Below are 15,296 nucleotides of genomic sequence, written 5' to 3'. Positions count from 1 at the left end.
AAAGACAGCAGAGCTCTCTGTTGAAGAGAACCGTTAATGGCTCTTTCTGTCTCCTCTTATCATCGTTCTCAAGGGTTTTTAAAGTTCTGCGCACTTTACTCTTTAGTTCTTCAAAGTTAAGAGTTGTTTCTTCCTCTCTCTTGGATCCCTGATGAGTCACACCATCTGTGCACTTTCTCCTTCTTGCTCCCCATCTCTCTGTGTCTCAGTGTGAGATGGAGACGGGACGCTGTGTCCTCTGTGCAATGGCGGACATGGTCTGAATGACAACATGGTGCTACCATTGAGCTTAAGCTTTTTTTCTTAAATCCTAGTGCGACGTAGACCTAGATGATATTTTAAGGCGTCATGGGCATGCTAATGACCGAAGAAAATGCTCTAATTTATTATAAAAAAAGTATTTTTAGACACATTAAAGCATCACCTTGTTAGCTTAGCAACATGCTAATGACAAAAAGTACTGGGACTGTACAATGGCGTGTCAAGTTTTTAAACCATTGTACTATATATCGATATGTGGTAGTAGCATAGTGTATGTGCTGAAAAGAAACGTGGTATTATGTAATTATTTCAGTCAGTCCTAGTGTGTGTATTTTTGTTGCTAACTAGAGTATTGCGTCATTCATTTACAAAAAAATACCAAAAAAGTACCATGCTATTTCCATGGTACTCTTTGGGTACTTTTGGCAACATATTGACAAAAATACTGTGGCATTTGTGCCACATGCTAATGACAAAAAAGAATCATGGCAGTAATTAACACATTCAACATAATATTGGTGTTTTATGCATACAACGTTGTTGTAGTGTTAGCTTAGCAACATGCATGTTTTATGTATATTTTGCTGTATTTTGTGCTAATAAAGTATTGTTGCTTCACTGTTAGCTTAGCAACATGCTAGCAACAAAAAGTACTGAGATACTAAACTGGCGGTGTCAAAATTTAAAACCATCGTACTATATATTGATATGTGATATTAGCATAGTGTATGTTCTGAAAAAAAAAACATGGGTATTACGTAATCATTTCAGTCAATCCTAGTTTTGTTGCTAATTAGACTATTGTGTCATTCACTTACCAAATTTTTTTTTAAAAAGTACCTCCAAGTATTTCCATGGTACTTTTTGGTACTTTTGGTGACATATTAACATAAAAATACTGTGGTGGTACTGTAGCAAAGCTATGTATTTTGTTTCAATGTTAGCTTAGCCACAATGCGCAGCTGCAGGTCCTCATTGAGCTCCTTTGTCTTAGCCATGACTGTCCACAAACCAACAGCAGAGAGCTTCTATTTTTCACCTGTTGAGTTGATTAAAACAGCTGTTCCCAATGAATCAGGGTAATTAGGATGCTTTAGAACAGCTTGGACTATGTGGAATGGTATAGAACTTTGGATTTTCCCAAAGACTGTTTGCAAAGGCTATGAATAATTTTGGACATTCCACTTTTTGTTCAAATGTAAATAAAAGCTGGGAAATATTTTTTCCCACAATGATGCCTCTTATACATAATATCTGGTCCAAAAAAAACCTTGCTGGTTGAATAAAAGTACCTTTAAGTCAGAATTTGCCAGGGGTGTGAATAATTTCGGGCTTGCCTGTGTATATATATATATATATATATGTGTGTGTGTGTGTGTGTGTGTGTGTGTGTGTGTGTGTGTGAGAAAAAAACAGCTAAAACCAGCCTAGGCTGGTTGGCTGGTTTTAGCTGGTCAACCAGCCTGGTCATAGCTGGTCGGCAGGCTGGTTTTAGAGGGGTTTTGGCCTTTTTTCCAGGCTGGTCTTAGCTGGTCTTATCTGGTCAGGCTGGAAAACCACCAGCTAAAACCAGCCTGATCAGCCTGGCCAGGCTGGGAGACCAGCTAAAACCAGCTACTTCCAGCTTAAACCAGCCAACCAGCCTAGCTGGTTTTAGCTGTTTTTTTTTTCAATATATATATATGACCCTATTTTGTGCTAATTCAAGTATCTTTTTTTTTTCATTGTTAGCTTAGCAACATGCTAATGACAAAAAAGCTGTAGCAGCATTTAACACATTTAACTCATTTGTGTGTACATTTTTCAGTATATTTTGTGCTAATTCCAGTTTTGTTGCACTGTTAGCAACATGTTAATTGACAAAGTGTATTTGTGGGTGCTGTGTACATTTTGCGCTAATAGGCCTATGTCACGCAACAATTGAACGTCTCTGAGTGGGGTGACGGCAGTTCCGGTTAGCTTTTTAGGGACGTTCTAAAACGCCTAACGTGGCTTAATGTACGTAAAAAACTACCAGGAAACCCCACATTTCTGTCAAACCTTACTTGGAACAAACAGTAACTACTATCTAAAGAACGAGTCCTTATTCGACAGGTAAAGTGAATAATATCACGTTAAGCGTTTTCTCCCTCATAGAAGCCCGTTATACGGAAACAGCGTAACGTGGTTTAACGTATCTCAACGACTAGGGAAAACAAACTTCTGTTAAATTTCAGTTATAATAAATACTTGCTGCTGTCAAACGAATGAAATATCATTCAGCATATAAAGTGAATAATATCACGTTAATCGTTTTATCCCTATATAACTCCATTAAGGAAAAAGCATAACATGGTTTGTTATAATGGACTTCTATGGGGGGGCGATCACTTTATATGCTGAATAAGAGCTCGTTCTTTTGACAGCAGCAAGTATTTATTATAAGTAAAATTGAACAGAAGTTCGGTCTTTCCTGATCGCTGTTGAGGTACGTTAAACCACGTTAAGTTGTTTCCTTATTATGGGCTTCTATGAGGGAGAAAACGCTTAACGTGATATTATTGAATGTCAAAGTCAAGTGTATTTATATAGCAGAGATAAGAGTAATACATGTGTCAGATAAAACATCCTTTTTAATTAATCGAATTTTGTTTTATTTACAATCATTGGTGGGAATACATAGATTGGGTGTAGTATTTTAAGTTTCTTCCGACCACTTTGCGAGACGTAGATGCTCTCCTTGTTGAAATGCAAACTGCAAACGAAAGTGCTACCCCGGAGAATATTAAAAGAAGGCCCCTCATCTCTCTTTATTAATCTCACCCAAGACTTGCGTAGTGTTTCGTCGTAAAGCAACCTGGTACGCTTCAAGAACAACTGCTGCCATTGTTTTTATCGTTGCAGTAGCGTTACTAGCAATGACCGGAAGTTCTATTACCCTACTCCGCGTTCCGGAAGCAGGAAGTGAGACATAGGCCTATTTGAGTGTCATTATGTTTAGCTTAGCGACACATTAATCAAACTGTTTTTGGAACAGTATACTGCCTTAAAATGTAGCTGCCTATAGGCACACTATTGAGTTTAGCTTGTGACACTACAGCTCTTCACACCATCATTAGCACATCCGTAGCGATGACTCCTCAGAGGTGAAAAATTGACGGCATCATACTGTACTGAGTGGGATGTGGGTTCACTTATTCACGGCCGTTTCTGTGGGTAGCAGCATCCTGTGCGCTTGCTATTGCTCATCTCGAATGCGTGGGTGTTAGTCATGGCCTTTCACTCATGATTTTAATAACGATTGCATGCAGAAATGTCCTGAACGTGTTGATTCAGTTCGTCGTGTTGAATCTGTGATCCGTCCGCTTCTCCGCTAGTAGGCTGAACTGGTTCAACACAAGCAGCCGAAGGCGACTTTCTCCCATCGGCCTTCATGTGTCCTCCAGACTGCTTATGAAAACTTAATAAACCCTGAGAGAATGATCCAAACCGCCGAAAGACGATCTGTTTCACATAGTTTCTGAACTAAAAATGATTCGAATTTTTCATTAAATGACCCTGAGTGATTTAGCATAAGATGAATGATTCTATAAGATATCAGAATCATAAAACATGGTAATACCATGGCTCTTTTTGTTAGTGTGTATCTCTTAAGAGACAAATATCTCATTTTCTTTGTCTTATTTTACTGAAATGTGAGCTTGTTCTCATGTCTGTCATCTTTTGTTTGTTGTGCATTAGAGATGAAACGTTCAGATATATACTTGTTTTTGAGGCTTATGTATTTTCATTAGAAGAGGTACATATTCTGTGTCTCTGTTAGGCTGGTCGTGCAGTAGATCATTTATTACGTGACATCCCACCGCCCCTCAATGAGAGTCCCGCGATTCATAGAACATTCTAGTGATGAATAAATACACCGGTGCCCTCTTCTGGTCAACACACTAAACTGACATTTGAACGGTTGTTAGTGGTACATACAGTCGTGGCCAAAAGTTTTGAGAATGACACAAATATTAGTTTTCACAAAGTTTGCTGCTAAACTGCTTTTAGATCTTTGTTTCAGTTGTTTCTGTGACGTACTGAAATATAATTACAAGCACTTCATACGTTTCAAAGGCTTTTATTGACAATTACATGACATTTATGCAAAGAGTCAGTATTTGCAGTGTTGGCCCTTCTTTTTCAGGACCTCTGCAATTCGACTGGGCATGCTCTCAATCAACTTCTGGGCCAAATCCTGACTGATTGCAACCCAAAATTTCAATGTTTTGGTCCCTGAGCCACTTAGTTATCACTTTTGCCTTATGGCACGGTGCTCCATCGTGCTGGAAAATGGATTGTTGGAAGAAGTTGCTGTTGGAGGGTGTTTTGGTACCATTCTTTATTCATGGCTGTGTTTTTGGGCAAAATTGTGAGTGAGCCCACTCCCTTGGATGAGAAGCAACCCCACACATGAATGGTCTCAGGATGCTTTACTGTTGGCATGACACAGGACTGATGGTAGCACTCACCTTATCTTCTCCAGACAAGCCTTTTTCCAGATGCCCCAAACAATCGGAAAGAGGCTTCATCAGAAAATATGACTTTGCCCCAGTCCTCAGCAGTCCATTCGCCATACTTTTTGCAGAAGATCAATCTGTCCCTGATGTTTTTTTTGGAGAGAAGTGGATTCTTTGCTGCCCTTCTTGACACCAGGCCATCTTCCAAAAGTCTTGGCCTCACTGTGCGTGCAGATGCGCTCACACCTGCCTGCTGCCATTCCTGAGCAAGCTCTGCACTGGTGGCACTCCGATCCCGCAGCTGAATCCTCTTTTGGAGACGATCCTGGCGCTTGCTGGACTTTCTTGGACGCCCTGAAGCCTTCTTAACAAGAATTTAACCTCTTTCCTTGAAGTTATTGATGATCCTATAAATTGTTGATTTAGGTGCAATCTTAGTAGCCACAATATCCTTGCCTGTGAAGCCATTTTTATGCAACGCAATGATGGCTGCACGTATTTCTTTGCAGGTCACCATGGTTAACAATGGAAGAACAATGATTTCAAGCATCACCCTCCTTTTAACATGTCAAGTCTGCCATTCTAACCCAATCAGCCTGACATAATGATCTCCAGTCTTGTGCTCATCAACATTCTCACCTGAGTTAACAAGACCATTACTGAAATGATCTCAGCAGGTCTTTTAATGACAGCAGTGAAATGCAGTGGAAAGTTTTTTTCGGGATTAAGTTAATTTTCATGGCAAAGAAGGACTGTGCAATTCATCTGATCACTCTTCATAACATTCTGGAGTATATGCAAATTGCTATTATAAAAACTTAAGCAGCAACTTTTCCAATTTCCAATATTTATGTAATTCTCAAAACTTTTGGCCACGATTGTACTTCATAAAGTAAAAGAAAAAAATATAAAATACGATTACTAAGGTTTATGCTTTGAGAAAGTAAATAAAATTTAGAAAATATATTATTATTATTAGTAGTAGTGTTAGTATTAGTATTAGTGTTATTTGCTTCTCATTCTGTTTATTTATTTATTTATTTAAACTGGAATTTATTTTAAGTATAGTTTTTTTTTAAACATAAATCCCAATAAAAAATTTAAATTTGTGCTTTTTAGAAAAGTTCCTGCCCCCAAAAAGTTGTCATATATCAGTCAAATTCAACTTGTGTATATAAAACTAATTCTAAACAAATAATACTAATTAGTAGATACTAAAGTTAATCAGAATGGTTTTGACACAAAATATGTACTTATAATATGTAAATGACACATAATAATCAAAACTGATTATTAAAATGTAACATATTACAGCTTTTATGGTGTAGTCATATTTTCAAATATTGGTTTGAATTTAAATAATTTCATTATTGGCTATAAACTAAACTGAAATTAGTGCAACTAATAGGCAGTGTCATTTTAGTAAAATAGCTTTTATTTTAATATTTTCCGTTCAAGTTTTAGTCATTTTGTCTTGTGCTTTTGTCTTTTATATTTTTATTATTATTATTTACGATTATTATTTTTAATTTGAGCAATTTTAGTACTTCAACATCAATAGCCAAGGCAAAATGTCAAATTTTTGTTTAGGTTTTAAGTGTTTTTATCTAAAATTTTTATTTTATTTAATTTACAGAAAACTATTTTTAATAGTTTTAGTTAATGATAACAACACTGTTAATTAGAAATTGGTAGAGTTTTGTAGAAATTGGTAGTAATTTGAAAATGATTCACTTTCGCTTTCACATTCTGTGGTCGAATGTTTTTTTATAATGGTGCTAATTTGAAAATGATTCAAATGTGTCAAAATTGAATCATTTGAATCATATGATAATTGCTAATTGATGCTAATTTGAATCATTTGAGTCATTTGAATAATTTTTCAATTAGCATCATTAAAAATATTCGACCACAGAATGTGAAAGTCGTCACTTTCGCTTTCACATTCTGTGGTTAAATATTTTTAATAATTATATGAAATGGAATCATTTCAATTATATGCTAATTGCTAATTGATGCGTGATGTTAAATTGAATCATATAATTTGTTTTCAAATTAGCATCATTATTAAAAATATTCAACCACAGAATGTGAAAGTCATCACTTTTACTTTCGCATTTTGTGGTCGAATATTTTTAATGATGCTAATTTGATAAATTATTCAAATTAGCATCATGCATCAACTAGCAATTAAGCAGATCATTCAAACTGTTCAAATTAGCATCATTAAAAATATTCACCACAAAATGTGAAAGTGAAAGTAGTCACTTTTGCTTTCACATTCTGTGGTTGAATATTTTTAATAATGATGCTAATTTGAATTATTTAAATCTTATGATAATTGATGCATGATGCTAATTTTGAATCATTATTAAAAATATTCCACCACAGAATGTGAAAGCAAAAGTGACTACTTTCACTTTCACATTCACATTCTGTGGACAAATATTTTTATTGATGTTTGAATCATATGATAATTGCTATTTGATGCATGATGCTAATTTGAATCATATGAATCATCTGAATCACTTTCTGTGTAGCATCATTAAAAATATTCAACCCCAGAATGTGAAAGTGAAAATGATGACTTTCACTTTCACATTCTGTGGTCGAATATTATTAATAATAATGCTAATTCAAACCATTTATAAATTTGTGAAATTATGCTTTGCATTTAACCCATCCAAGTGAACACACACCCAAAACAGAGGGCAGCCATTTTTGCTGCGGTGTCCAGGGAGCAGTTGGGGGTTCGGTGCATTGCTCAAGGGTTTCATCTCAGTCGTGGTATTGAGGGTGGAAGAGAGAGCTGGTCATTCACTCCCCCCATCTGCAATTACTGCCAGCACTCGAACCCGTGACATTTGGGCTACAAGTCAGACTCTCTAACCATTATGCCATGACTGGACTGCCCCTTTTTTTCCATTATTGGCTAATCAGAATAATTTCTATGTTGTGTTTTGCTGTTCATGTATTGTCCACTAGATGGTAGCAAAGGTGCACAAGTACTAACTAGAATGGTTTAACACTAAAACATGTTTTCCTCTGTAGATCACGGGGGCGATCCTACTGGCTGTGGGATTATGGGGGAAGTTCATTTTGGGTCCGTACATCTCTCTGATCGCTGAGAACTCCACCAATGCTCCGTACGTGCTCATCGGGACCGGGACCACCATCATTGTGTTCGGCCTGTTCGGATGCTTCGCCACGTGCCGCGGGAGCCCATGGATGCTCAAACTGGTGAGTTCGGCTTCAGGAAGTGCATTTTACATCTAATGACGCCCAAAAACAGACAGCTAACATGTCTCTCTTGCTCTCTCCGTCTCTAGTACGCCATGTTCCTGTCTCTGGTGTTCCTGGCTGAGCTGGTCGCTGGCATCTCGGGCTTTGTTTTCCGTCATGAGGTGAGACGCGTGTACGCATTCTCTCCGGTGGTGACCCGTAATGCGTCTCCGAGATCTCCATCTGTCTCACACTAGGAGGGCTTGTTCTGGTGACATCTGACAGAGTATGTATCTGTGTTTGTGTTTGTTTGTGTGTGTGTGTGTGTGTGTGTGTGTGTGTGTGTGTGTGTTTGTGTGTTTGCTCAGATCAAAGGCACCTTTCTGAGGACGTACAACGAGGCTGTTCAGAACTACAACACTCAGGACGAGAGGAGTGTCGCGGTGGACAACGTCCAGAGGAGTGTATGTTCAAATGCTGGTTAACATCAGTAACAAAACTTAATGAAGAATGTGTCATAAATTGGATTTAACATTAGACAATCTTTGTCAAGACAAACGTAGCTACCTTAACTCTATAAAGTTTTTTTTTTATTTGTTTTAAATGCTTGTATATTAGTTTAATTGATTGTTAGCTATTGCTAAGGTGTTCCAAGTAGTTGGCAGGGTGTTGCTAATATATTCTGGATGGTTGTTAGGCAGTTGTAAGAAAGTTTAGGGTGGCTACTTGGGCATTGCTTATGTGCTCCGGGTAGTTGCTAGGGAGTTTCTAAGGTACTCTGGGTAGTTAGTCTGTTGCTAAAATTTTTTGGTTGTTAGGTAGTTGCAGGGGCAATCTGTGTGGTTTCTAGGGGGTTGCTAAGGCATTCTGTGTAGATAGGGTTTTGCTAAGATATTTTCTGGTTGTTAGGTAGTTGCAAGGGCATTCTCTGTGGTTTTTGGGGTGTTGCTAAGATATTTTTGGTTCTTAGGTAGTTGCAGTGGCAATATGTGTGATTGCTAGGGAGTTGCTGAGGTTCTGAGAGTTGTTTGGGTGTTGCCAAGATATTCTTTCTGGTTGTTAGGTAGTTGCATGGGCATGTGGTTGCTATGGTTTTGCTAAGATATTTTCTGGTTGCTAGGTCGTTGCAGGGTCATTTTCTGTGGTTGCTAAGGTATTCTGTGTGGTTAGGGTTTTGCTAAGATATTTTCTAGTTGTTAGGTAAGTGCAAGGTCACTCTGTGTGGTTTTTGGATTGTTGCTAAGATATTTTTTGGTTGTTAGGTAGTTGCAGTGGCAATCTGTGTGGTTGCTAGGGAGTTGCTCCTGTATTGCGAGTTGTTAGAATGGTGCCAAGACATTCTTTCTGGTTGTTAGGAAGTTGCAAGAGTATTTTATGTTGTTGTCCAATGTATTTTTTATGCTTAGGATTTTGCACAGATATTTTCTGATAGTTAAGTAACTTTGTGGGGCAATCTGTCTGGTTTCCATGGGATTGTTAAGGTGTTGTGGGTGGCTAGGGTGTTGCAAAGTTACTCCTTCTGGTTGTTAGACAGTTGCAAGGGTATTCTGGTTAGTTAGAGTGTTGCCAAGATACTTTCTGGTTGTTTTTGCAATGACATTGTGTGGCTGCTAAGGTATTCTGTGTGGTTAGGGTTTTGCGAAGATATTTTCTGGTTGTTAGGTAGTTGCAAGGACATTGTCTTGTTGCTAGGAGGTTGCTAAGATATTCTGAGTGGTTGCAGTTGTAAGGGTCTTCATGATGGCTGCTAGGGCATTGCTAATGTGTCTCATGTGGTTGCTAGGGGATTTCTAAGGTATTCTTGGTCATTAGGGTGTTGCTAATATTTTTTGGTTGTTAGGTAGTTGCAGTGGCAATCTGTGTGGTTGCTAGGGAGTTGCTCCTGTATTGCGAGTTGTTAGGATGGTGCCAAGACATTCTTTCTGGTTGTTAGGAAGTTGCAAGAGTATTCTATGTTGTTGTCCAATGTATTTTTTATGCTTAGGATTTTGCACAGATATTTTCTGATAGTTAAGTAACTTTGCGGGGCAATCTGTCTGGTTTCCATGGGATTGTTAAGGTGTTGTGGGTGGCTAGGGTGTTGCAAAGTTACTCCTTCTGGTTGTTAGGCAGTTGCAAGGGTATTCTGGTTAGTTAGAGTGTTGCTAAGATACTTTCTGGTTGTTTTTGCAATGACATTGTGTGGCTGCTAAGGTATTCTGTGTGGTTAGGGTTTTGCGAAGATATTTTCTGGTTGTTAGGTAGTTGCAAGGACATTGTCTTGTTGCTAGGAGGTTGCTAAGATATTCTGAGTGGTTGCAGTTGTAAGGGTCTTCATGATGGCTGCTAGGGCATTGCTAATGTGTCTCATGTGGTTGCTAGGGGATTTCTAAGGTATTCTTGGTCGTTAGGGTGTTGCTAATATTTTTTGGTTGTTAGGTAGTTGCAAGGGGCATTCTGTGTGGTTGCTAGGCTGTTGTTAAAATATTCTGGGTGATCGGTTTCATAGGTGTTCTAGCCAGTTGCTAGGGAGTGATTTTTTTTGGTTGTTAGGTAATTGCACAGGCAGTCTGTGTGGTTGCTAAGGTATTCTGTGAGGTTATGGTTTTGCTAAGATATTTTCTGGTTGTTAGGTTGTTGCAAGGACATTGTGTGGTTGCTAGGAGGTTGCTAAGACATTCTGAGTGGTTGTAAGGCAGTTTTAAGGGTGTTCAGACTGGTTACTAGGGCATTGCAAATGTATTTTAGGTTGCTATGGTATTCTGGTTGTTTAGCGTGTTGTAGGACATTCTTGCTGGTTGTTAGGCACTTGCAAAGGCATTCTGTATGGTTGCTAAAAGGTTGCTAATGTATTCTGGGTGACTGTTGGGTGGTTGAAAAGGTGTTACAGTCAGTCGCTAGAGCATAACTAAGATCGTTTTTAGGCTGTTGCAAGGTTTTTCTGGATTGTAGCTAAGTGATTGCTAATGTGTTCTGGGTGGTTGCTAAGATATTCTGGCCGATTGATGGACATTGTTAAATTCTGTGTGGTTGGGTAGTCTGAGTAGGATGTTGATAATGTGTTCTGGGTAGTTGCTAGGGAGTACCTAAGATAAGATGGGTAATTCTTTAGCAGTTCTTGGTGGTTACTAGGGTGTTGCTAAGGTGTTTCAAGTAGTTTTTACAGTTATATAGATTGGTAGATTGATTGATTAAGCATTACCTGTCATTATCTGATCCATATTTTCTCTCTGACTGTGTTCAGTTGCGTTGTTGTGGTGTTCTGAACTACACCAGCTGGTTCTCCAGCATTTATTACCCTGTGAATGGGATTCCTCCGAGCTGCTGCGCTAACATCTCCGACTGCATCTCCTCAGACCTGCGAAACGCCACCATAGCCCCAACCAAAATCCATCAACAGGTAACACACACACACACACACACACAAACATACACACCACACTGATTGTGTTTTTCATATATTTATAATGCGTCTGTTGTGTTCAGGGCTGCTATGAGCTGGTGACAACTTTTATTGAGACTAACATGGGCATTATCGCTGGAGTAACGTTTGGAATTGCATTCTCACAGGTAGGATGAAGACTTATTCAATCTTTTACAATCAATTTTTTTGTGGTTGCAGGATTTATGAAAAATATAAAAAGTCATTTAAAAAGTATTCTACACTGTTTTGTCAATTTATTTTAAATCATTATTTTTAAACATTTTTTTTTTAATATTCTGTACTTTTATTTTAAACATTTTACATATTTTCATTTTTATTTTATACATTGTAAATATATTCTATAAATTTATTTAAATGGCATTTTTTACATTAAAATAAATATATTTTTATTTTAAAGATGTTCATATATATTTGTAATTTTTATTTGAAATTAATTAAATTAAATGATGTTATTTTAAGCATATAAAAATATTCTATACTTTTATTGAAAACATTTTATTTTTCATTTTTATTTTAACTGTATCGTAACATTAAATTTTATTTTCTACATAAATTATAAATCATATAAATTACTATAAATTTTTAAAAACATTTTAATATACATTTGTAATGTTTATTTTAAATTAATTTGAACTAGGATGGATACTTTTTCCATCTTTTACTCATTTTTTGTGGTTACAGGAAATATGAAAAATAAAGTAATTTTTTTAAGAGAATTCTACACCTTTTTACATACCTTTTAATCAGGTTATTTTGTTTTATTCTATATTTATATTTGAAACATTTAATTTTTAATTTTTATTTGAAACATTGTAAATATATTCTTTACATTTGATTTATTTGAACTGAATTTTTTACTTTTTAATTTGTTTAAATAAAAAATAATATGTTAAACATTTTAATATGTAATTGTCAATTCTATAATAATTAATTTTTAATTATTATAATTGTCCGCATTTTAATATATATTTGTATTTTTAATTTAAAATAAATTTCAGCTAGTTAGGATGGAGACTTTTACCATCTTTTACTCTCTTTTTTGTTGATGGTTACGGAAAATATGAAACCAAAACTTTTTTTTTTTTATGTGTATTTGTGTATGTATGTTTTTTATTTTAAATTTTTTTTTTTTAATGAATACAAACAAAAACAAAATAATAATAATAAATAAATGTAGACAATAATATGGGAAATCTAATAAATGTAATGTAAAACATAATATATTTAAATTTAAACAACTTTAAAAAATATTCCACACTTGTATTTTAGACATTTGATTTAGTTCATTTTAATGTTTAACATTCTACATTTATTTTATTGCAAACTTTTTTTTAATTATTGGTACTTTTTTTAACATTTTGTTTTCGTGTTTCTCATTTTTTTATATTAAATATTTTTAACCTTATATGTAAATGATTGCTTTTATGTATGAAAATGACTTTTGATTGGTCACACAACAAGACAGCCCCGCCCCAGACTCATGCAACTGGTTGTTTTTATCTAATCTTAACCAGGAAGATTTTTCCTCTCCTCGAGACATCATAATCACGTCTAAGGCGATTGTTTGCGAGCTAATATTTACTCCAATCTGTTTTCCGTTTAGCGGCGAAGTGAGCTGAACAGCTGGCTGTTGTTGTCTCACACAGGTGGAGCGGTTCACGCCGCCGAAATGAGTCACCGGGTAACGGCGCGTCTAAAAGCTCGAGCAAGAGCCGCGCTGCCATGACAACCCGCCGGCAAACGCCGACCCCGGGCTGTCTGTGTTTTCCCAGCCCTCATTTAGTAAACACACATAGACACAGGCGCGCAGCCGACTGTGTGGCGCAGCTGGGGTTCGCTAGCGAACGTGCCGCATCAAACGCAGTCAGGCCCTCTGTCACTCACGCTTCCGCCTCGGGAGCGTTATGCAGATATCTCTCCATCCGCACTAATGGGTCCAAAGGGCCGCGCAGGAACACCTCGACCCCTCCGCCGATGCTAATTGAACTGTAAATGTTATCAGTGAGCACGCGGGCGGCCCGAATCGATGACATCTCTTGGAGCCGCGGCCCCGCTAATACGTCTAATCTTCCACCGCGCATGTGGAATTCTTTTGGCTCGGTTAAACGGGAATCAGTAAACATTCATTATGATTATAACTAGAATTCGGTGCGCCGGAGAGAGCGAACCGTAAACCCGGGAGAGCAGCCGGCAGTAACGACTATCGCAATTTAATTTAATTAGCAATTACGTCGGAAGAGGGAGCAAAAAAAGCTCTGGAAAACAGGTTTACCATGGTAACGGCCACGTGCTTGTGTGTTTTTCAGCTGATCGGGATGCTGCTGGCCTGCTGTCTGTCACGATTCATCACTGCCAATCAGTACGAGATGGTGTAGCGGCGTGTGCACAGGTGAGAGAGAGAAACACACACACAGAGTTTGTTATAAATGTGAGCTACTGGCTAGTCCCTGCTATAAAAATAAAAACAGCTAAAACCAGCCATCAACCAGCTGGTTTTTGTGGGGTTTTGACCACTTTTCCAGGCTGGTTAGTCTGGGAGACCACCAGCTAAAAGACCAACTACCAACTACTTTCAGCTTAAACCAGCTAACCAGCCTAGGCTGGTTTTACCTGTTTTTTTTTTTTCCCAGCAGGGGTATCATACTGTCTCATTTGAAATGACTGCAACTCACAATACACAAATAGCTCACGGGAGAATTTATTATCAGTTGATTCTAATGGAGTCTGGGGTTAGTGTGCCATAAAGATGCAAATATCGGATAAAGTAAAATGGAGATATTGAACAAAATAGTTTCAGTGTGTGCTTTCTTAGAAGGCAGCATAATTGATTTATATAATTATATTTCATATTCAAATATAATTATCTGTAATAAACCAATACATAGTTTGAAAATGTAATAATTGCATTTTTTTGTGACCCTAGACCACAAAACCAGTCATATTTTTTTTAAATTGACATTTATGCATTATTTGAATAAATCAGCTTTCCATTGATGTATGGTTTGTTAGGATAGGACAATATTTGCCCGAGATACAGCCATTTGAAATTCTGGAATCTGAGGGGGGAAATTTAAGTTCTTAGCTATGCATATTAATAATCAAAAATTACATTTTTATATATTTATGGTAGGAAATTTACAAAATATCTTCATTGAACATGAGCTTTACTTAATATCATGACTTTTGGCATAAAAGAATAATCGATCATTTTGACCTATACATTGTATTGTTTTATATTGTTACTACTGATTTTTGATTTTGTGGTCCAGGGTCACATTTGAATAAATGTATATACATTAATAGTCAATTAATAAATTAATTAACTAATCAATAAGATAAATTATAATATATAAATATATATATATATATATATATATATATATATATATATATGTATGTATGTGTATATAAAATAAATCTTTTTTTTTAATTATATAATTCAAATGTAATTCTATATAATAAATCAGTAGTTTAAATAATACAATTATATATATATATATATATATATATTACATCAATAACTAGCTCTTTAAATTAATATTTTATTATTATTATCTGTTAAAAAAAAAAAAAATTATATATATATATATATATACAGGGGTTGGACAAAAAAACTGAAACACCTGGTTTTAGACCACAGTTAGTATGGTGTTGGGCCTCCTTTTTTTGGCCAATAGAGCATTTCGTCTTTGGAATTGTCATATACAAGTCCTGCACAGTTGCCAAAGGCATTTTGAGCCATTCTCCTCTTGCAGATCAGGGGTCAGGTCACTACATGATACTGGTGTAGGAAAATGTTATCTGACTCGCTCCTCTAAAACACCCCAAAGTGGCACAATAATATTCAGATCTGGTGACTATGCATGCCATGGGAGATGTCCAACTTCACTTTTCTTGTTCATAAGACC

At 36.6% G+C, this 15,296-nt stretch overlaps 1 protein-coding gene across 1 annotated transcript in view; it reads left to right on the top strand.

The window, feature by feature from the left end:
- The window catches only part of tspan7 (tetraspanin 7), a 53,069-nt gene that overhangs the window by 34,319 nt on the left and 3,454 nt on the right, over window positions 1–15,296 (top strand). The window contains exons 2-7 of the mRNA XM_073844046.1: window positions 7,794–7,982; window positions 8,072–8,146; window positions 8,333–8,428; window positions 11,188–11,343; window positions 11,430–11,513; window positions 13,695–13,777. Coding sequence (XP_073700147.1) covers window positions 7,794–7,982; window positions 8,072–8,146; window positions 8,333–8,428; window positions 11,188–11,343; window positions 11,430–11,513; window positions 13,695–13,763 — 669 coding nt within the window. The 3' untranslated portion in view covers window positions 13,764–13,777. The remainder of the gene's footprint in view (window positions 1–7,793; window positions 7,983–8,071; window positions 8,147–8,332; window positions 8,429–11,187; window positions 11,344–11,429; window positions 11,514–13,694; window positions 13,778–15,296) is intronic.

Source organism: Garra rufa, chromosome 7 (assembly GCF_049309525.1).
Source record: "Garra rufa chromosome 7, GarRuf1.0, whole genome shotgun sequence".
NCBI classification, from domain to species: domain Eukaryota; kingdom Metazoa; phylum Chordata; class Actinopteri; order Cypriniformes; family Cyprinidae; genus Garra; species Garra rufa.
Note: the sequence above shows the minus strand (reverse complement) of the source record. Positions and strands in the feature narration are given on the sequence as shown.